This window comes from Amphiprion ocellaris, chromosome 5 (assembly GCF_022539595.1).
Source record: "Amphiprion ocellaris isolate individual 3 ecotype Okinawa chromosome 5, ASM2253959v1, whole genome shotgun sequence".
NCBI classification, from domain to species: domain Eukaryota; kingdom Metazoa; phylum Chordata; class Actinopteri; family Pomacentridae; genus Amphiprion; species Amphiprion ocellaris.
Window position 1 is genome coordinate 19,502,233 of NC_072770.1, and position 22,277 is coordinate 19,524,509.

The 22,277-nt window shown below is 43.6% G+C and overlaps 1 protein-coding gene across 10 annotated transcripts in view; it reads left to right on the forward strand.

The window, feature by feature from the left end:
* The window catches only part of magi1b (membrane associated guanylate kinase, WW and PDZ domain containing 1b), a 153,130-nt gene that overhangs the window by 124,104 nt on the left and 6,749 nt on the right, over positions 1-22,277 (forward strand). For 5 of the 10 annotated variants that reach the window (XM_023295624.3, XM_023295632.3, XM_023295653.3 and 2 more), the window contains exons 13-22: positions 4,039-4,070; positions 4,612-4,656; positions 6,595-6,841; positions 10,844-10,935; positions 11,735-11,927; positions 14,300-14,677; positions 16,465-16,668; positions 19,591-19,684; positions 19,799-19,889; positions 20,685-20,828. In XM_023295624.3, the coding sequence (XP_023151392.2) occupies positions 4,039-4,070; positions 4,612-4,656; positions 6,595-6,841; positions 10,844-10,935; positions 11,735-11,927; positions 14,300-14,677; positions 16,465-16,668; positions 19,591-19,684; positions 19,799-19,889; positions 20,685-20,828 (1,520 nt within the window). The remainder of the gene's footprint in view (positions 1-4,038; positions 4,071-4,611; positions 4,657-6,594; positions 6,842-10,843; positions 10,936-11,734; positions 11,928-14,299; positions 14,678-16,464; positions 16,669-19,590; positions 19,685-19,798; positions 19,890-20,684; positions 20,829-22,277) is intronic. The other 5 variants (XM_023295639.3, XM_023295627.3, XM_023295626.3 and 2 more) reach the window with 5 other exon arrangements.

The window sequence follows — 22,277 nt, forward strand, 5'->3', positions numbered from 1 at the left end:
CGCTGATGATGGGTCCCTGCCCAGACCAAAGCAGGAAATCAATTCCCTGTATGGGCAGGAAGTCTTGTATTTTTCGCCCACTTCGCATTAAAAATTCTGCTGACTGAACGTTCCAATGGCACCATAAGGAACAGCATTGCAGTCCGTAAAGGCAATGATGGCAAGGAGGGGGGGCTTGGCCGTTGGGTGCCCACCATTCACCTCTGCTCATTTTTGAGCTTGCTGGAGTCTTGAGTCAGTGAATCACTGCTTGTTGCGCAGGGACGAGGTGAGCCTCTCTCTCCCCCGACCCCAACCAATCTCCCATGTCTTCACACCTCTGTAGCCATTGGAGGACTCGTAAATCTCCACCATTTCACCATCTTTTGTTTCCATGACAATGCTCTGCAGATTTTCTGCACTGGGGTCTCTTCTGGCTGAATGTGTGCATTCATGGGAGGAGGGGATTTTACCCCTTGTTTTTGTTTTTTTCAAAGCCCCAAATGGCAAACAGATTTTTCCGTTTTTTGTCGATTAAAAAAAGCTGTCACAACGCAATTTTCTCCCCATTTTAAATGCATAGTCTCCCTGTTCATCTTTGCTACTATTTAGCCACATTGGTATGTTCTAAGTCTATCATTTAAATTCACTGTCTACACACACATACACGCATAGGGGTAGCGAAATGAAGCCGTACTCTGCACGGCTGTCACACCCAGGCTGCTGATATACACAGCTGATAGGAGCGTTTCACTCCTTCACTGTACAGCGCAGAGCAGCTCACCACAACAACCGTTGCTTGGAGACCGTCTGTCACTTCCCCACGGTCACCAGGCACTGTCGCCACGGTGACAGATGGACCTGCCTGTTGGAAGCCATCACTCCTAGCCGAGATCTACCAGCACGTACACATACACACGCAACTGTGGACAGACAACATAATCTCCTTAGTAATGGCTTCCGTTTAGTGTCTGCTGCGCTGCCAGGTTGGTGCAACAGTTCCTACCCGTCTCGTCAGACCTTTTTCAGCAGAATACAATTAAATCCAAACCAAGGTCCCTCTGGCAGCAAATTCTGCTGAATCCATTGTTTCCTCTGCACCGATCTTAACTCAGGGTGTTCTATATGTATAATAGCAGTTCTTACATCACACCTTATGCCGCCGCACAAACATGCATCGTCTTCACACACCCAGACTGTTGTCGCACAAACAGAAACAAGTCATGTTCGCAAAGATGTGTGATTTCTTTGCCCCTCAGGCAGTGAAATAAGACTGTTATTCTGTCAAGCTCAATAAAAACAAAAATTCACTGCGATCCTCAGATATACAGGATACTTCATTATTTGTTCTTTCTTGGAAATCATAATATTCTGTTGAAATATCATTGATCATAAAAGCGGAATATTATACAAATTTAGTGCCCGGTAGGTCGACTATTCACTCTTCCGAAAGCAGTTTCTGTCACAAATTTTGTGATTTAGTAAGTGTAATAAACAGTAAAATGAGCGGGAGGCCCCGCAGCAGTTCCTGGTCCATTATTTGAGAGCTGGAGGGTAGCGCAGAGGATTTAGCCAAGCTCTCTCACTCAGGCTGTCAGTAGGCAGGCCAGTCTAGATCACCCACCTGTCCTAAACCGCTCTTTCCTCCCTGTTGTGTGTAATTAGGGCTGGAGGTTGGCCCAAACAGCCACAATACCTTTTGATCTGAGAGCTTCAAACACACTCTGGTGCTGCACACACAGACACCAAACGCTGCTGAACCACGTCTGCCTACAAATGTAATGTTGACCTCTGCACAGTTTTGTTGTCCCTATTTTTATTTGTTTTAGTTTTGCAACCCTAAAGTGCAATTGATCTCAGCTATTATTTTTTGAATAAATAGATTAATTACGTAGTCTATAAAACATCACAAAATGGTGACAGAGACTCTCAAGACATCTTTATATTGCATTTTTTTTAACAGCCCAGATCAACAAATTTTGAGGTTTCCCTCACATTTTGAAAACTGATTATGGAAAATGCTCATAAATTGGGATCTGTGTTGTTTAACACCAAAGCCTTCTCAATTTCCAGGTGAAATAGAGAATGTACTGTACATTGCAAGCTTCTGAATTAACCCATAACTGAGTCTGTTCGTTATTTGCCTGGGTGTGGCCATTCTCTGTATCGGTGTATCTGACAGCAAAAGCAGATCAGTTTCAGCAAACAAATGGCAGACAATCAAACGCTATTGTGACACTTTGACTGGCAGCATCCTAGATAGAATACCTTTACTGTATGTCTTATTTAGGAGGACTTGCCATGTGCCTCTGGATGAATGATTCCTATCGATTTTGGAAAAAGTTGAAAAGGGGCAAAGAGATGGGAGAGGAGGGAAGGTAGCAAGCGGAGAAGAAAAAAAACTGCAGACGCAACACAGTTGGAGCTGTCAGTTGTGAATGAACCCAGATGTCGGGGAGATAAAGAAGACAAGAGTGTGTGCGTGTAAAAGATCTTATCCTCTCAGTTTCCCTAAAGGATTGACACACAATAGTGGCCCATTTTCTTAGATGAAACACCGCCCAGTCTCCCTCCCACTTTATGTGTTACATACATGCATCTATTGTACATCAGAGGTGTGTGTGTGGGGCTCATGCCAATTATTGTTGTGTCATAAATACCATAGAGGTAAATAAAAACCACGAGCCCTGCATTTTTTGTTTGTTTCACGCGTTCAGTCTCCCGCTCTCATTTCCATAACTTCATACAACTGTTTGTTTCATGCAGAGCTGAGGGAGGGAGGAATCACAGGAGGGGGAGAGGGCAGTGATGTGCTTGAGGAGCAAATTTCCCTGGTTAGATCCAGGCTGTGTTAGCATTTTAGTAATCCGTCACTCTTTCCTGTTTTCAGTTTTTGTTTAATATGTGTGTGGGTGCTTGTCTGTAGTAATGATATTTCTGCAATGATATTTCCTGGGTACTGCTCACTCACGCAGAAACACGTCTGTCTTACCTTAAGCACACTTTGATTTGTGTCGGGGAGTGCTGCATGAAGCCATCTGATGCCTGCCTGTGCGTGCATGTGTCGGGTGTGTGTGTGTGCGTGTGTGTGTGCGCGCAAGCGTGCACACGTGCATGTGTGCAGCTGCATGGATGTTTACCAGCATATGGAGGTGGGAGGGAGACCGAGATGGAGCACAGAGAGGAAGAGGGAGGGAGGGATGGTGATGATGCTGAGGGAAGAAAAGGGAGGGAGGACAGTGTGCAGTGAGGTGAGAGAGAGAATGAGAGAGAGAGAGTGAGAGAACGGGGGGGAAAAAAAGGAAAAGGCGGCAGGAAAGGGAGAGACCAAGGAGGACGCGCCAACTGCCTATAGATGCTGGAGCCTTCGACAGCGGAGCGCGGCGCTCAGCGGACACAGGAAGATGGTCTCAGTAAGAGGGGAACTGACGGTTGCCTATAATTTAATGTTCAGTATCTTGGACTCCTTCTCCATGGGTAATGCTACGGCCAAGAACTCAAGAGCAAAGCTCGCTTTTTTTTCCCCTCCTCTTTACTCCTCTCTCTTTATTCTCTGGCTTAGTTTTTCCTCTTCAGGATTCTGTCCTTTTCCCTCGCAACTCTCACTTTCCTTCCTCGCTCACTGACATGCGTGCGCCGCCGTCGGGTAGCCAGGGTCTAGTGAACCCTCGGGGCTGGCCCCGCTCTTCCGCTGCACCAGTCAAGCCAAACGCTGGCCGCGGCAGTGATGCAGATAGATAGCGCTGCCTGCCCCCCCTCTTCCTCCTCCTCCTCCTCCTTCTTCTTCTTCTTCTCCTCCTCCTCCTCCTCAAACGCCAGCCGTGGATGGGCGAGCAAGGGAACTAAGCAGGGAAAGAGAGGAAAGGAGGGAGAAGGAGATGAGGGCTAGATGAACACTGATGTGACATTCTTTCGGAGTCTACATTGTGTATTTTTCTTTTTTTTTTAACTTTTTTTTTGCATTCACCCTTTTATCTGAAAGTGGACTTTATGCTATAATTCCTGTGGTAACCTTCTCCCTTTTTCCTTTTTTTCCCCCTTCTCTGTCTGGTTTCACAGGAGTGGCACCTGCAAAGAAGAGCCCAAAACTGGTAAGTGTATATTTGCTTATAATTTTCTCTTTTTCCATCCATCCATCCATCCATCCATCCATCCATCCATCCATCCACCACTCCTCTGTCCTTTATATGTGCATCTTTCGGAGGAATATTCACTACTCACTTTTCCGTGCCCCCCCTCTGCTCCCTCGCCTCTACCTCCCCTCTATATGGTGTAACTTGTGCTGATGTTGTGGGTCTGCTTGTAGACATGGGATGCTGTGCTGTGCGGGGGTGGATCCCTGTGGCTTCACATCAGGGCCCCCCTCTTCCTTCCTCCCTCCCTCTCTCCCCTCTCTCTCCCCCGCCCACCCCCCTCTGGTGGAGGATGGGACGAGGGGGCTTTGATGCACCGCATGAGCTGGGTTGCTAACACGCTGATGATCGCATCGTGCTGGGTGCTAAGTTTGCAGTGTGAGAGTTGAATGTATGATCAGAGCCGGGAGACGGCCTCACCCTGCAACGTCTGTATTAATAGAAGGGACTCTGCTGACTGTGTCTGACTGAACATGTATTTGTCAATTTTGTTTTGCAGGATGATTTTGAGCTGGCTCCTCCGTACAGAGATTACACTAGGAGGGTATGTGATGTCATGTAGATGGGGGTGAAAGTTTTTGGGGGAATGAGGTGTTTGTGGTGCAGGTGCTGGGTAGATACTGGTGATGCAATTCTCATAGCGGATGATGGAGGTGATGGATAAGCTGAGAGCGATAATGCACATATAATGCATGATGCTTTTCGGTTGTATGAGGCTGTTCATGTGCAACAAAAACAAACTAATGATGACTGCTGATGTTGTGATGCATCAAAGCAGTGAATCAGAGTTTGGCCTGTTGGTGGCAAAGCAGGACTGAGCTAAAGGAAGCAGCGAGGGTTTGTTTTCATTGCCCCACCTCCCCCATCTCCGTCCCCCATTCCCATCTTCTGTCTCCTTAATAAGTTATTGGAGCAGGAGAAACCGATGTATTAGGCCAGTCCCGGAGCACAGAGGGAGAACACAATGACTGCAGAAGGTCAAATCTAATAGATCCATCAAGAACAAGAGATTTGTTTTCATTTGAAAGGGGAGTAGGATTTGGACTCTGTGCACATCAAAGTGAGAGAAAAACAAGAAAAAATGCTGCCTCATTGAGGCACCGTTCTGTTTGGTGGAATCAAATTAACCCCAAAAAATCATTTTGTGGTCAGGGGGAAGCATCAGTCCTGAGGTCTGACTTTAGCACCTAGCATGACCTGCATTTCTGATTAATTCTATGACTCTATTGATTTGCAGTTCACCACAGAACCCAGTGAGGTTCCACTCGTAACACCAGCAGAGTGAGCATTCCAGCCGAAGCCACAGATCTGACTTAATATTTGCTAAAGCGTCAAGCTTGTTTTATGCCTAACAAGGATGATGAATATAAACATGAATTGCAGAGGTGTAGGAGACTGATTTGGGGCGTAATGAGTCTGAATTTATTGAAGACATGGCTGCACTTTGAAGGCCAAACACTTTGATATTTGAGAACAGATGAGCCACTTGCCTCCGCCCCTTCCTGGTGTATTTTTGTCCACCACATCCCAAGTAATGTAAGGTCACGTGATGTGAAGTGACTGAACTGCTGTCATTTTCTCTTACTGTCTTAAAATATCTGCTTTTCTTTCTAATGCTCTGCCGGTAACTCTTTCACTTCGCTAGTTTCTGTTTGAAATCTTTGCAGCAGTGCAAAATCTGCAGACTAATGCCGAAGATGCGACCCTCAAGAAAGATGCCACGAGAAGGATGATGAAAAGGATTTTTACTTGAAGTTGCAGTGTACTTGCACTTGAGCTCAGATTTCTATGTGCTTTACCCTTCTCACACACCTCAAATCCTTGAGCAGGTGCTTAAGTGCCCATGTTATTGAGGGGCCAGTGGCAATTTATGGGGAGTTTTACATTTCTGCCTTCACAAGTAAAATCCTCCCTTCGTTTTAAACCCCACAAGTGCTTTATTCACTGTGAATATCTCTCCATATGCAGCAGGGGATGCAGTTTCTTGTTAATACATTCCACTCTGTTAAACAAAAGGAATAGGCAATGTACCCTCGTAAGTTGAGCCACAGTGTGTTTCTCCCATAGTCAAATGACTTAATCATGAGAAACCACTGAGTTCTTTATTCTCTCCCTTTGTTAGCTAAAAGAATTCTCTGAATAAAACAGCTTGATTATTCTTTCTGTTGAATAAGGTGGCAACACAACAATGGTTGAAAATATACTCTTAGAATGTGCTTCCTTTTGCCCCAAGGAGAAGAAGTCTTTAATTTTTTTAACTCTAATCCAAAACTCTTCTGTATTCATCTTCATCTTCCCTGTTTCTCCTCTCACAAACCGCAGCCCCGATTCCTCTTTTCTTTTCTGCTGCTGAGCATGCAGTGACTTATTTTTATGTTTTTGCCTGTACCTGAAAGTTCATTTCTGAGTTCATCTTTCACGCTATTCAAACAGCTGACTTGAAATAGTCAAATGATATTGATCCGCTGTACTTCTCCAACAGCAGTTGTCAAGGAAGGACAGTCAGAACAGCTCCCAGCATAGCGTTTCCAGCCACCGGAGCGCCCACACAGACTCACCCATGCACCCGTCCCTGGCGCCCCCTCTCAGCGAGAGCAACGCCCCCCCGCCTCCCTCACAGCCCTTGCCAGGCCTCCCATCTCAGGACTCCCCAGCCGATGGGACCATCCAGAGAAAACCGGACCCCTTTAAGATCTGGGCCCAGTCCAGGAGCATGTATGAAAGTAGGCGTAAGTATATACATTTTTGGTGGCGGTTGGATGAGGGCTGCATGGGGTGTTGGCTCGGTGGAGACCCGCGGTGTGTTTAGATGATACTGCACTTTTTGGAGCAAGATTTGTGCATGTAAGTAACAAAAGCAACACTAATCTGACCTTTTCTTGTGCTCATGTTTGGTCTTCGGAATGGGACATGGTCTCTTTTTAGTGCTTGGGAGACATATGTGGATTTACTCTCTAATATACACTTGCCAGGTACACTGAAGTAAAACTATTGTAGTCTAATACAACAACCATACACATAATCCTACTTTCATGAAAGTTATAGATCAGTCGTTGCTGCATTAGACTTAGTTTTAGCTTGGTGTACCTAATAAACTGGCAACTGTAAATAAGTACTGCATGCACAAAAAAAGACAAAAGCAATTTAGGTTCTAATTTAGATTTCCATTTGGTTATCCATTAGCTATACCTGCTTTATCCTGTAGAGGGTCGAAGGGGGTTGGAGCGTATCCCAGCTGACATTAGCCTTGGACAGGTCACCAGTCTATCACAGGACTAACACAAAGAGACAGATAGCCATGCACACTCACACTCTCACCAAGGGATGATTTAGAATCACAAATTAACCTACCATGCATGTCTTTGAAGCCAAAGCAGCTACAGAAAACCCAAACACCGGGAGAACATGCAAAATTCGCTTTGAAAGGCCACAGCTGCCCAACAGGTTTAAACCCAGAAGTCTCTTGGTGACACTAAGGTCACAGTGCTAAACTCTGAATCACTGTGCTACCTGAAAATTAAAGTCACATGGACACTGGCTTGATTAGAATCTAACGGTGTCCAGGTCACATATTCTACTTTTCTAGACCTCAGACAGGTGAGTTGTTGATTACAGATTCACAGTCCATCAACTCCAGTGGAATCATTTGATACAAAATAACCGTCAGCTGTCAGGATACTTACATTTTACTTTAAGTTAAAGTCTGATCTGTTTACTAAAAGTCAAGCTTTTTAATACTAAGATTTTGTCCTGTATTTTGGAAATTTGTAGTAGTGTGTGTGGCAACTTCCCATGAGTACAAACACAATGTGACCTAATCATTAAAGTTACTACTAAAATATGGCAGTAGGTACCTGTGTAACAACAAAAACACATTTTAAGTTGCTGTTGTTGGATCTGAACATGGGCAGAATCTTAAGTGTTTAGGAAATCATAAATAAACTAGGCTGCTGGTAATTTGTACAGTTTGATAAGCTGCTATTATTCTTTTGTTTATTACTGTGCATCACTCCGTGTACTGTCCAGTCTGGCGTGTATGACAAATAACACGCACATACTGTGTCTCTCTCCATCACTGTGGTGTGTACGTGTGAATGAAGCCGTGCAGAACATTAACATAAAAAGTGACCTATGTCTGAATGACAGAATGCTGTCACTTAAACAGATTGATGAAGCCAGCAATGTTATGTATTCCATGCCTGAAAAGAGCTTTAGATTTTATTGTCACTTGTGACCAGCATTACAAGCATAAATCTCCCACATGTTCTTGATCCTGTCCTTTAAAATCTACTAGATGCTACTTTTGTCCAATTGCCATACTGGCACCACTGACACACTTTTACACTAGACTTCCCCTAAGAGGCACATAGCGTATAATTAGCAATAGCAGAGTGGATGTCAGTGGATTGCATAACCTCCACTACCCTCCCACCACCCTAATTGGGAGAGTTCCAGTTAAAAAGAATGAGCCTCAGATCCACTGTCAGACAAGTTAAAAAAACAAAGGAGGTGAGGGGAAAAACAGCAGTCTGCAAGGAGTGAAAATTTTGAAGTATTGAATCACTTTTCCAGACATCATTTGACAAGGATTTTCATTATTTACATGCCTGTGAAGAAGAATGTGAGAAGAAGAGCTGCAAGTAGTGCAGACACCTGTTGGAAAGCTGCTGATAATAGCTGAGAGAACAACAGTGTTTGATTTAAAAGGGAAATAAAGAATAGCGATGAAGAGTTACAGAAACCAAGGCCAAGGGGGAGAATGTGTCTACATACCTGCTCTAATGTGATGGAATCTCAATAGGGGTTTTTCTAAATTTTCACTTTGCTCTGTGCAAATGGAAAGACAAGTAAAGAGAGCACAAAAGTATATTGAAGAGAGAATCGATGAAAATACATAAATGAGATATAAAAGAGGATAAAAGAGAGGACAAATCTTGGCAGAAGAGGGGATTCTTAGGTGTAGAAAAGTTAAGGGAAGCAACCAGAATGACAGAGAGGACAGTCGACCTGTACCAGCAGGTGCAAATCCTGCTTCCTCACGCTGCATTGAGCTCCCCTCCTGAAATCCCTCAGTATTCACCCCATAGGGCTCAGGCCTTGGCTGCAGCAGAGACATTTCTCTATGCAGCATTCATGGTAATGAAAAGTTCTGCTGAGATCAAGGTCTTTAAAAACGCCATGTGGTGAACAATTTCCATTTGCAAAAAAAAGTCCTGCAAAAACTCTCACAGCATTAATGTGGTCTAAAAAAAAACAAGACCAGGGATGGTAGGAGACTCACTCGTGCTTTATTGGACTTCATTTTGATTATTGCTGGGTTTAAAGATGTCCCCGGTTTAATTTCCTCAATGTTTGATCCATCCATGCTCTTTATTTGCAGTCCTCACTCATATCTCTGCATGGGACAGTCTATCTTTGTAAAATATTGATCCATTTATGCCTCAGTCGTCTCACGGTGGGGGATCACTTATGGATCTACTAATCGACAGGAGCAGGGTGTGCAGTTGACCCTCCTGAATGCAGGTGCAGATTGCGACAGTTAGCCTTTGACTCTTCCTCTTCCAGTTCCTCCACAGTAACGCTGTGATAGATTGGAAGAGATGGCTGCACTCCGCGGGGATTTCAACTGTTGACTGAAGGAACAGATTGGAAGCAGACTGCTTATGCTTTCTGCCACCCCGCCGCCTCTTAGGGGCTTTAGCGGCCCTGGCAGCGGCAGCCTGTACTGGAGGGAAAGGAAAATCTCCCCAAGACTTTGCTCAGAGCTGCATGTTTGTCAGCTCCTATAGCACAGCTCTGACCATACAAATGCATGCACATACATATATGTGACATACTATACTCATGCTTAAAGCCATGAAGCTCTTGTGTGCACTGGGATAAGGCCATACACATGAGCTCTCCCTCCTCTCCCAGGCTCCTGCTATAGTCCCCTGAGGGCCCCACCAGTCTCCACTGCTACATGAACCATGAGCTGTCAGTCGCTGCAGTGCAATGCCTCTTTTATAACACAGCAGCTTTCTAGTGACGAGCGTGCGCACTCACTTCAGTCTCTTGTGGGTATGAGTGAACTGTGAACTAGCCATACTCTGTTCAATAATATATAGCCTCGTCCAGAATGTGTGAACGCATCCGTCAGATGGGCTCCAGCGTAAGCCAGAGTGGAAATGGATGCATTGCATGTCACACATCACTTCATGAAAGAAACAGTGTAGTCCACTCCAATATGTCAAGCCCGGGAGAACGTCACTGAGAGTATTTAAAAGCTAAAAGAAAGTATGCTATTTTTGAACATCAGAAGGGAGTTTTTGCCAGATTATTTCTAATTATGGATACCAATGAATGAGAGGGTTCAGAATTCTGTTTTTTTCATCGCCTGTCTAGATTTTGATAGTTTATTTAAGCTCTATACTTATGCTCCTAACCCAAAATAGATCTTTTGTAATCTTTTGATGGATCAGTTGTTTGTTCTTTATTTCTAGTGCTACCGTAGTGACAAAGCCTAAAACAGTCGAGAGGACAGTTATTTGCATGTTGACATAAGCAAGCGGACAATTTGATTCCCTGTAGGTGCATCCATTACGCTGTCTGCATAAATTTTGCCTGAGGGATTTAAACTAAATGTCTAATAGCATGTTACTACTGGGTTCTTGTGGTACCGGTGCAGGGAGAGGGAGTCCCCAGGGATGACTGTATGCAGAAATGTTAATGGTAGTTTGTTGATTTCACAGTTCCAGACTTCCAGGAGCAGGACATTTTCCTGTGGAGGAAGGACACGGGGTTCGGCTTCAGGATCCTCGGAGGCAATGAGCCAGGAGAGCCTGTAAGTCTCTCTAAAAACTTTTTTTTCTCCCATCTCTCACTGCAGAAATATCTCCAGTTTGCTTTTCAGTTTCCTCATTTTTTTCACTATATATTTGTGTGAAATGTAGAAACCCAAGCCAAAAAGATTCAGTGACTTAAATGATGAGAAGAGTGATATTCTCACCACTAGTCGGAGCAGCATCTGTAGGGTTTTCTGCCCCAGATCAAGCTTTCTGTTTATCCTCCTCCTGCATGTAGTTCAGAGCTTATGTGGTGGATTCAGTCAAGCTCATATCAGTGATTTCTACAACATAGTTTCTCTTTGATCTGGCCAATGCAGCCGCAATCAGTCCAAGAAAAAGAAAGAAAAAAAACTCTCTCTCTCTCACACACACACACACACACACACACACACACAAGCCGTTTCTTTTTTTCCCCTTTTTTTAAAGAGTCGGTGTTGTTTGTTCTTGTTCACTGGCCAGACTGCATTTTTTTTCTTCTTGAAGGAAAAAAAAACTAATGATTTACTTTAGAGCTTGGCTTGAGTTACGGTGGCAGGTTGGAGAAAAGTGAAGATGTAAAACTGAGGTTTAAATTGTAGCAGGCATTTACTGCATGCCAAATTTATGGCCCCTGTGAAAAATGGGACATTTTTGTACGGAGTAAATTTTAACTTAAAAAAATACATTTGTTAAAGCATTATTTCAGCTCTTTTCTTATGTGTGATGTAAAAATGTATAACACACACCTGGTTGTTTTTGCCCAGTTGTAAAGTTCCTTTGTGAGAGTCTCATTCATCTGCTTTGTCTGTCTTTCAGATATACATTGGCCACATAGTGAAGTACGGTGCAGCAGATGAGGACGGACGCCTGCGATCTGGTGATGAGCTGATATGTGTGGATGGCACGGCTGTAGTGGGGAAGTCGCACCAACTCGTGGTGCAACTGATGCAGCAGGCTGCCAAGCAGGGCCACGTCAACCTCACTGTGCGACGCAAAACCAGCTACGCCGGTAAGCAGAAAGTGGGTCGAGAAGAGGAAGCAGCTTAGCCCTTTAAAGACCTGCTGACAGGTCCAAAAGAGGTTTAATGTATTTCTGCTGGATGAAGTTCAAAAACTTGTTTAAGGTTCGCAAATTATGGCAGATTCATTAAATACACAAGACAAGAGTGGGAAAAGCGGGCCAGTGAATGATTTTCTTGACACAGAACAAATAGTTTAACTTACAACAGCAAGGAAAGTTGGTTGCCAAGAAGCTGGAGGTTTTCAGCCTGTCGCCTGCAGGTAATCGTCTAACTGCTCACAATATTTAAAGCTGATGTACTGTTAAAAAAAACTAAGATTTGCCATTGTCTTGTTTGTAAGAGTTTTTATGAACAATTACATATACACTGCATTTCTTGTAGCTTCTTCAGGGTAAAAGTCCCCCTTCCTTTTAACACTTTAATGCTTATTGTGAGCAGTAGGTGGATGTTCTGTCTACACTGGTGGTAACTTAACCCTCTGAACGCCAAGAAATTTCTGACCAGGTCCTGCATCTCTATGGAAACAGCACACCCATGACTAGACATAGTATAGCACAGTATAAGTATTTATTTATTTTGTGAAATTTTTTTTAAAAATCTTCCTGTACATTTTTTCTAGTGTCTTAAGTGTTCCCAGTACTGAAGAAAATGTCATTCTTCTTACTATATATATTTTACCACACATTTTTTAAAACATTTTTGGTGTATTTCCTTGTCTCCTTTCTGCTCTGTGTAAACACAGCCTGCAGTTCAGCCAAATTTAGCCAAATATTCCCAGATTTTTTGTCATGTGACCATTGAATTATAGTTGAATAGTTCAATAATGGCTTTTCAGTTGTATAGAGGAGTGCAGAATTTTTTAGTTTTTTATAGAATCTGGTCAAAGCAAGAAGTTTGTTTTTGGTACTTTGTAAATGAGACAGGCAGAATGAAGTGATTCTGGTGAAATATGAAGATCTTAAGCTCAGACCTGGTTACATTTCCCAGCAGAACCGCACATCAAAAACGAGTAGTTGAAAGACTGTCATAAAGTTGAAAAACGGATGATTCTTCCCGTTCTTACAGTTCCTAACTCTGATAAATAGTGTGATTTTGGTGTTTTGTTTTCTTTTTTTAACAAAAAGCATGCATTTTAAACCCACTGGTGTGTTTTGGGGTTCAGAGTTAACTTTTTTCTCCTATCAATTGTGATAAAGAAAAGTGTCTAATAAAAAGAGCTGTGATTTTAAAATGACCAAAAACAACCTGTAATAGCGCTTCCTGTAAGCATATTTTCCCTGTCAGATTGTTTCCATTTAATTGCAGTTATCATATTTAATCAAATAAGTAATTGCATTTTCATGTCGGCAGTGAATTTTATTATTTAATGAATCTAATTTACGAACAAACTCAGATTGTGTTTGATTGCATTATGATATTACAGCCCCTGATGTTACAATACAACCGTATTCAGTTGCACTCTGTACATTACAGCACAGAGAGCTACATTTATTTTAATCATAGTTCCATCAGGAGCCCAGGGCCTTGCTTACTTTATGCAGGGGCTCCTTCTTCTGTACAAGGCTGGATGTGGAGGCGCTCAGCTGCTACCACAAGCAAACACCCTCAGCCCCATCGCTGCCTTCACAGCGCTCAGCTCAGCTCCACTCTGCTCCTCAGCAGGCGATAAAGAAAGACCAATAAATATGATGGAGAGGGTGGTCAACCTTCGGCCCGACGACAGCGGCCAGACATTAGTGCATTGCTGCTCCCCGTCTGCCTCAGAGCGTCCACAATATGAGGCGCCTTCCTCGAGCAGCTGTACAGGAAATGAAATGTGGAATGAAATGTCCAGATACAACAGGCAGACCATGCCTTCAGTTCATCTTTTGTTCGAAACCGATCACAGAAGCGATTGTTGAAGAGGCCCTTCTCCCCAAGCTGTCTTGCCGGCTTTTTCCTTTTTGTTATCATAAACAAGATAAACTAGCTGTGGTAGGAGAGAAAAATGTCTTTGTTTATTTCCATTTTTTTTCATTTCTCAAATTCTACAGATGATGTAACATTTAGCTGTGATGTCATACCTTGACAGTTTTGTTTTAATGTTATCTCACCTAATTATGCATCGGTTTTAATTTTTCTACACCGTTGTTTCCCTACACCTCTTACATAACAGTGATTGGCCTAATTTTCATCAGCTTGTCTTCATTTCCCTCTTGATCTTTTGGCGTTATCTCCCGCATCTGTTCTGGCTCAACTTCCTACTTGCAATTTCTTCCTCTTTGTTTCCTTCATCAATCTTCCTCCACTGGCCCCACTATTCTAACTGTCCACTTTATATCTGTATCGTTCTCCCTTTATCCTCTTCTGTCATCTCCAGTTAAAGCAGAGGGAGACGTGCCTCCATCACCGGCGTCCTCGCACCACAGCAGCACCCAGGCGCCCAGTCTGACGGAGGATATCGGGAAGCGCACCCCACAAGGCAGCCAGAACTCCCTCAACACCGTCAGCTCCGGCAGCGGCTCCACCTCCGGCATCGGCAGCGGTGGTGGAGGCGGCGGGGCGGGAGGCAGCGGTAATGCTGTGGTCGCCGCTGCAGCCGCCACCACCTCCTCTCAGCCCCCCAACAACTCCACCGCCAACGTCACCTCCTCCACTCTGCAGCCCTACGACGTGGAGATCCGGCGCGGTGAGAATGAAGGATTCGGTTTTGTCATCGTCTCGTCGGTGTCTCGGCCTGAAGCTGGCACCACCTTCGGTAAGAGACGCGTTTCTGTCTGGAATGTTTTTAAAAAGTTACGAAACATCTTCAGGTTCATTGCAGCTGACGGCACATACAAATATTACAAAAATCGGCTCCACTCAGCAAAACCTGAATCACACTCTATAGCTTTTCCTCATCACTGGGGCCTTTTATCTTCCTCTCTTCTTTATGGGATCCTTTGTATCATCCACAAAAACCACTGAATGCTAAATAGCCTGACAGCCAGCACAGATTCTGGCTATTTACAGTCCCACCAGATCAATATCAACACTCTTCAAAGAAGTGGTTCTTCTTTCTCATTTTCGTCTGAGCCTGTCAAGCCAAGACACTGAAACCCTTTCTTCGCCTGCAGCTACTGCTACACTCACACAAGGCTTTCATAATTGATCACAAGTGAAGTGGGTCTTACATAAGGCACTTGTATTATTCAGCTGAACTTAAATGGCTTCTGCCGGGCAGGTTGGCACTAAAAGCCTAATGACAACTTCATAAGGCAGAGCACCGTAAGCAGGATAAGTAGGGGAGATGATCGGTGTGAATGATATTTATTTATTTTACAACACAGGATCAGAGAGATTCACTTAATCAGATTCACCTTGTCTACTGTTTTTTAAGGTTATTTTGAAGCAGTTGTCATATCTGAGTTTTTAACCAACAGTTATTTCTCTATTTGATATCACACAGCTTTGCAAATAATTCAGTTCAAAATGATTCTGCTTTGCTATTTACAAACCAGTAGTGTCTTTTCTATGAAGTGCACACTTTGCTCCAGTGCCATTGCTTCCTACCTACACTACTATGACATTTTCAGCGCTCTTGTCTCTGTCAGTGTGGGTGGACTGAAAAAAACGGGTCTGAAAATGCTCGACATTGCAGGTTGGCTTACAAAGAGGCAAAGCTCCTTTTCACAGGCCAGAGTAGAAAGCACGGGGAGGCAGATGAGCTTTAATTCATTCGACTTAACATGTAAAATCCGGCTGAAACCCAGTGGCAACATTAAACATTTCTTTCTCTTTCACTCTGCACTCAATATTTTATAGCCCAAAATGGCTGGATTCTGTTCAATAGAAGGGAAGAGGTCGGGGTTAGACAAGTTTGTTGTGGAATGAAACAGCGAAGGCGGTGGAGGAGATAAATGAATAATAATGAAACGTTAGGAGAGTAGCGAGAGAGGAAGGAGTGATTGCATGCAGTCTGCAGTGTCTGTTGTCAGCTTGCAGACAGAAGGAGGAACAGAGAGACCTCGGGGTAGTCAGTGAGATGTCAGCTCTGATGTATGTTTGTCATCTCTAACTTTCTGCAGGTGCAGGTGTTTGAGATGTAGATAACAAAGAATTGTGTTTTTCTGCTGCCGACATACAAATGTAATGATACCCGTTTTAGAAATTTGGTGCAGGAACAGCTTTAAGCAAAAGAGGGGAATGAACGCTGGATTTGGAATTAAGTTCACTTTTTCAACAATGATTAATTCCAAAAACCTATTTACAGGAAACGTACTGAGAACTACAGTCTGACAGATTATTTTATTTTTCTACAGAACACATTTAAATTTGCCCTTCTTTGCCAACGCTTGCTTATTATCCTGCTGCACTTCAGTCTTTTCTTCTCTCAGTGACTTTGCCTTTGCTTGTGTCTGCTGGTGAATTAACCCTCAACCCTGCTGATCCTCTTTTTTCTGCTCCTTTCCCCCGGTTTTTCCCTTCTTTTTCCTTCCACTCTCCGATCCCCAAACATGCACACACTTAAACACGCACATCCCAACATGTCAATGGTGACCATAGCTGGAAATGCATGTGTGGCAATGCCCCACAAAATAGGGCGCATCATCGAGGGGAGTCCAGCAGACCGCTGTGGCAAGCTGAAAGTCGGTGATCGAATCCTGGCTGTTAACGGATGCTCCATCACCAACAAGTCCCACTCTGACATTGTGAACCTCATCAAGGAGGCCGGAAACACCGTCACACTACGCATCATTCCTGGCGACGGTGAGCAGAGACTTGCAGTTTTTATTCCAAGATGAATGTCATTGTGTTTTATGTGCTTTTATTTGTATAAAGGCCCTTCAGGGACCCTTGTGTGGGATGCTTGCTTTACCACAGTGGAGTGCTGATTTGCCTTTGCTCTGTGGCACATTAATGCAAGTCAAACAGTACAATCATTAGCTATTATTAGTATTATTACATAGTCTGATTATATTTGAACAGCAGTACCAGTCATCACTTTCCTGAGCGGTTATTGAGTATGCTCGTACAGTTATATAAAGCTTGCCGTTTCTTCGCTTGCTTTCAAAGTGACTGGAACACCCCCGCAGTGTTGACAGAAGTGCTTCTTTGGGGATATTTGGGAATTTTCCCAGTCTTTGCATTTCTGCCGTTGGCATGCCTGCACTCTTAAAACATCCAAGACTAATTTAAAAGTCTGTGTGTACGTGTGGATGTGTGTGAAAGAGAGAGAGAGAGAGAGAGAAATGAAGAGAGAGATGCAGAACTTCCTCTGTGGTTGTGGGTGTGTCTTTTCTGTCAAAGTGGTTTTAAGGAAAAGTTTGTGCCCATTGTATGTTGTGCTGTGCAGCTGAGAGCTCTCGCTACTTTGTGCTGACAGATCACTCCGGCATGCTTCACAAATATTGTTTAATTAAGTGTGTGTGCGCACGTTTGTGTTTGTGTGAGGGAGGCGATACTCCCTGTCAACCTGCACACTGATAGAAATTGGAGCTATTTGTCTGCCGCTCGTTGCTTTCCGGTTCACTTCTTATGGATGAAGAGGGGTTTTTTTCCATGCAGAGCGGTTGATGAGAACAGTGAGCCAAAATTGCTCTGCCAAGAAGACACAGAGAGCAAGAGAAGGCGTCCGAGAGGAATAACTGGATATGCTTTATCGGAAAGTTCTGGTTTGTGTTTATGTGCATATGTCAAACGAGTAGACGCTGTCTGACACGGAGACAGAGTCAGGAGAAGATTGTGCCTTATGTTTTCTAAGTTGCGTCTCCGAGTGACTGTTCTCTCTGCCTGTTTACAAATGGCTGAACATGCCTATTTTTGCGTGGCTCGGTCCTGTCTCAACATTGTGGCGATGTGAATAAATACCAGAGCAAGAGCGTCGTCCAAGGTGAAATCAGGTTCAGCTTCTTTCTATTGAACGCTCCTCTCCCCGTGTGGGAGCACAGATGGAGTTTTGTAGTGAGTGATGCTCAATACTTCTGCAGTGACAAGGAAAACAGCCATGGGAGTCTTCCTGCTGCTGCACAGTAATACATGCACAAGCAGCTAATGCCTTCATCAAAGCTTATGTCTCTCCAGCATAGACTGGAGGCGCAGACCAAGCACACCTCATTGCTTCGCACTGTGTAAGAGAAGGGAGATAGACACGCCTGAGGTGATATGATTTTTTTAGAACAGATTCTATAATAGATATTGTATAGTACCGACCTACTTGTCTTGCTTGTGCCTTTCTTTCCCTTCGCATTGCTCTTTCTCTCCATTGAGTTTCTCATTTTGGTATCAGTTCCCCGTCCACACTCTATCCATTCAGGGTGGGAGGGCAGACACCAGTTCAGTGCTTTTTCTCTTGCTCATTTTTAAGCCAGAGAGGACAAAAGGAGGCAGCGGTTCGCAAGCAGAATGAAAAGACAGCGAGGAAATCGTTTCCAGACAGAAAACAGTTGGAGGAGAGATAAATGGAGAGGGGCAGCAGAATGGAAGGAGTGGGTTATGCAAATGAGCAGATGGAAGGGCAAATGGGGTTTACGGGGACAAATGCGAGGCTGTGAAAGTGAGAAATGAGCAACATAAAATATGTGCAAACATAACACATAGGGGGTCCTCGTGCTGAAGGCCGGGCTAAAACATTCATCGCACGCTTGCGTACACACCGAAATAGAAGGTTTTTTGCTCTGTGTCTGGAATTCAGCTCGCCCCTCCCACACTCCAGCTTCATTGGTCAACTTTGTACCTCTTGGGCAAAGGGAAATCGAAGAGTTAAGCCAACAGGCTCCAAGGAGAGTGGTGGAGGAGAAGGAGATGAATAGGTGAGAAGGGAACTGACCGTGAGAAGAATAGCGAGCAGCAGACTTCGAGGAGTGCTGAGTTGTAATCAAATATAGGATGCCTGTAGTTAGAAGTACAAGAAAGATTAGGCTGTTAAGGAGAAGGAAGGTTTCTTTTTGCAGCAGCAGCAGTGTAATTATGGTGTGTTTTTGTTGTCCACCGTGTTTCATTGATAAGAGAAAATCTCTGATGAAAATGATTGGGTCAGTGCAAAGTTTAAAGACAGAATAATCAGGAGTTTTTACGTAAATAGGGACTGCAAGTGTGTAAGCTTACTGTTTGACAGTTTACTGGCAGACAGGGTTAGTTTCAGTCCAAAATGAGTTGTACACCTTTCAGGAGGGGGTAAAAAATTGACAAGTAGCTTGACAAAATGATTGATGGTACAAACTACTGTATTGCCTGGAGTCCCTGATGTTGGCGAAGTGATGGAGGAAGCCTGGAGGCTGGTTATGGAGCTGGTGCTGCTCCCCATAGGTCAGCTAATGTTTGTAGCTGACAGCTGCTGAATGGACGCCAGTGTACATACGGCAAAAAGAAACAGTTCCACGTGTGAAATATGGATTTAATTCCATCACACAGTCTTCCAGAATAGCAGAGAGACTTATATTGGTGTATTTCTATGCAAATTTTAATGTACTGAATAATTAGCTGTAGAAAATGTGCTCATTGTAGCAAGAAAGTTTTACGTTGGCTGAAGGCAGAGATGTTCTTGGACAGTGTGGGAGTGTCTGGTGCAAATGAAAGGTGGTGATTTGCCAAAAAATGGCCAATTAACTGATCATTTCAGATACTGTGCCTGTTTTCTAAAAATGGTAGCTTTTATTGGTGAGCCGTGACAGCTTCTTTTTTCTCCTTCAGAGTCATCAAATGCATCTTTGTTGACGAATGCAGAGAAGATCGCCACTATAACTACCACTCACACACCTCAGCAACAGGCTGCACCCGAGGCCAGGTGAGGAGCATGCTGGGAAACTGAGTAATTTGAACATACAGTCATGTAAAAAATGTATAGAATGTTCGGTTCGATCTTTAATATTTCACACTGATTGCTCCCTTTTTGTTTCAGGAACAACACCAAACCAAAACAGGAATCTTTTGAATTTAAACCCCCACAAGGTCCCCCTCCCCAGCCCCCCACACAGCAAGTCTCAGCTCAGGTAAGAAACAACGTCATCCATCCACCTGTCACGTCATTCGTTCATACATCCATCCATCCAACGGCCAAGTACTCTACACTCCATCCCATCAGCTTCCTACCATCATGTACGCTTGTCTTTAGGAACATCAGTCCAGTTGTTCAAGCATCCAAACATCCCTTCATCCTGTGTCCCCCACATGCATCAGCCAATCTATCCACCCACCTTCCTCAAGGACAAACGAAGTGCATTTATATTTATTAATCTCTTTACACCTACCTGCTGGCATTATCTGCGTCTGCGCATTAAGGGAAGCCTGTTTGCTTTCAACGTAGCCCCTCAGTCCACTGTGTTCGCCGCTGAATTAATCTGGTGGTGTGGAGATGGCTCTCACAGATAGCATTGATCCTTCAGCAGAGGAGATTAGAAGGGCGTGAAGACGGGAGCTGCTGAGGCTGTCTGCCTTGTCCTTGCGGTGCCCAGCCCTTCTCTTTCTCCCTCTCTCGGTCTGTCTGTGCCCCTCTGTGTTTTTCACCCAGGGCCCAAAGCATCAGTAATTCAGCATCCTTACACCTGAGCATATGCATGTACACACACACACACACACAAAGAAAGGAGCCTGGCACAACTATTAAATAGGTGTGACTTTCCTGAAGGTGGCATTTGTCCCATGCTCCTGAAATAGGAGCCCACTTCAAAGGACACACACACACTTGAAATCTGAATCACAAAAGTGACCTTGATGCAAATGTGTCTTTCTCGATCTCTCTCTCTCTCTCTCTCTCTCCACGCACATGTGTGGTCTGTCTCCATCAGGATGCTGAGTTCTACTCGGTGGACCTGGAGCGAGACAACAAAGGCTTTGGCTTCAGCCTGCGAGGAGGCAGAGAGTACAACATGGACCTGTACGTGCTGAGGCTAGCTGAGGACGGAGCAGCTGTACGCAACGGAAAGATGAGGGTACGGACACAAAACAGAAAAAGCAACAGCACTAGTGTTTACGCTCTGCAAAACATTAATCATTTAGACACACAGAAGGTGCCACAGACTTTGTTTTCACAGGGAATTGCAAATTAGAAAAGCTTTGTTACTAAAGGTCACTCCACCGATTTAACCATGAAGTTCGATTAGCTTATTCTAGGAAATACTATGCAGCCTTTGAAATACAAATGTCTACAAGCACGGGCTGTGGAGTTGCATGATAGGAAATGTAGGCTATAGCCTTTTTGAAATGTAAACCACACTGTAATAGAAAGTGATGATATCCCAGCTTCAGCTGCATTCATTTTTTTTTTTTGCACTTCTCAAAACTATTTATATGGGCTTTCCTTAATCTCTGGAGTACCTTTAAGACTGTACTTAATTATAAAACAGAAAATTTTTTAAGTGTTTTTGTGCCCCTTTGAAAATTCGATCTTCATCTCAACAAGACTCACTTTATTAAATAAAGCTTATATGCAGCTGTGCATCAGTGAATATTCCTTCTGGAATTTAATTCATTCCATAATAAATACATTACAGTGATTTTCGCATGCATATTTTCGACCCACCCAAAATATCCCCTGGAGTCTTTAGTCAACAGTTCTCTTGGGTGTTTTAGTTCATTTTCCATATATTGGTCTTCCTGGGTTTCTGTCTCCACAGCTTCTAAATCCTGTCATTAAGCTCCATGTTTATATGCCATGTTTTGTGAAAAACATACCAGGGGAATCATTGCTGTAAATGTTAACCAATACAATGAGGAATACTAAGACTCCATTATTATGTATGAGCGGTGGGAGACATTTCCATGTATCTCCAAAATGTCAACATTTCATGAGCGAAGAAAAATTGCCTTGTTTCCGTCTTTATAACAATGCCCTTTTTTTGGATTGTTTTTAAATCATTATTTATTTAAATAGTTTGGAGGATTTTCCCAAACCCACAAATGAATCCTTAATCCTCCAATTGTGCAAAACGAAACCATAATTAAAGTTACATAGTTTTCTGTGTTTACCAAACAGCATATCGGTAAAATGTCTCTAGAATTCCATTACTGTTCATTTTAACTATGTTTTATCGTGATTATAATGTGAAAATTCCTTACATTTAGTTGCAGTGGCAGTGTTGGCTGTTTTGTTAGCTCTGTGTTTAATGATGGTCATATAGAGACAGTGTATACTTGTGCATGAGTCTTCTGGTTCTGATTGGATTTTTGGACTTTGCTTCTTATGTGATGCACATGTAAACATCTTTTTTTGTTTTGTCGTGGTTTTGAGGAACCTTGACAAACTATCTGAAGTATCCTGTATTATCCAGGTTTCTCAGCATTCTCAGCTAGTAAGACCAGAGTCACTGAGATGTGAGAATCAGGGCACAACTGCATACAGGTGATGAGAAACCTGTGAACTGTTGATCTCATTTATACAG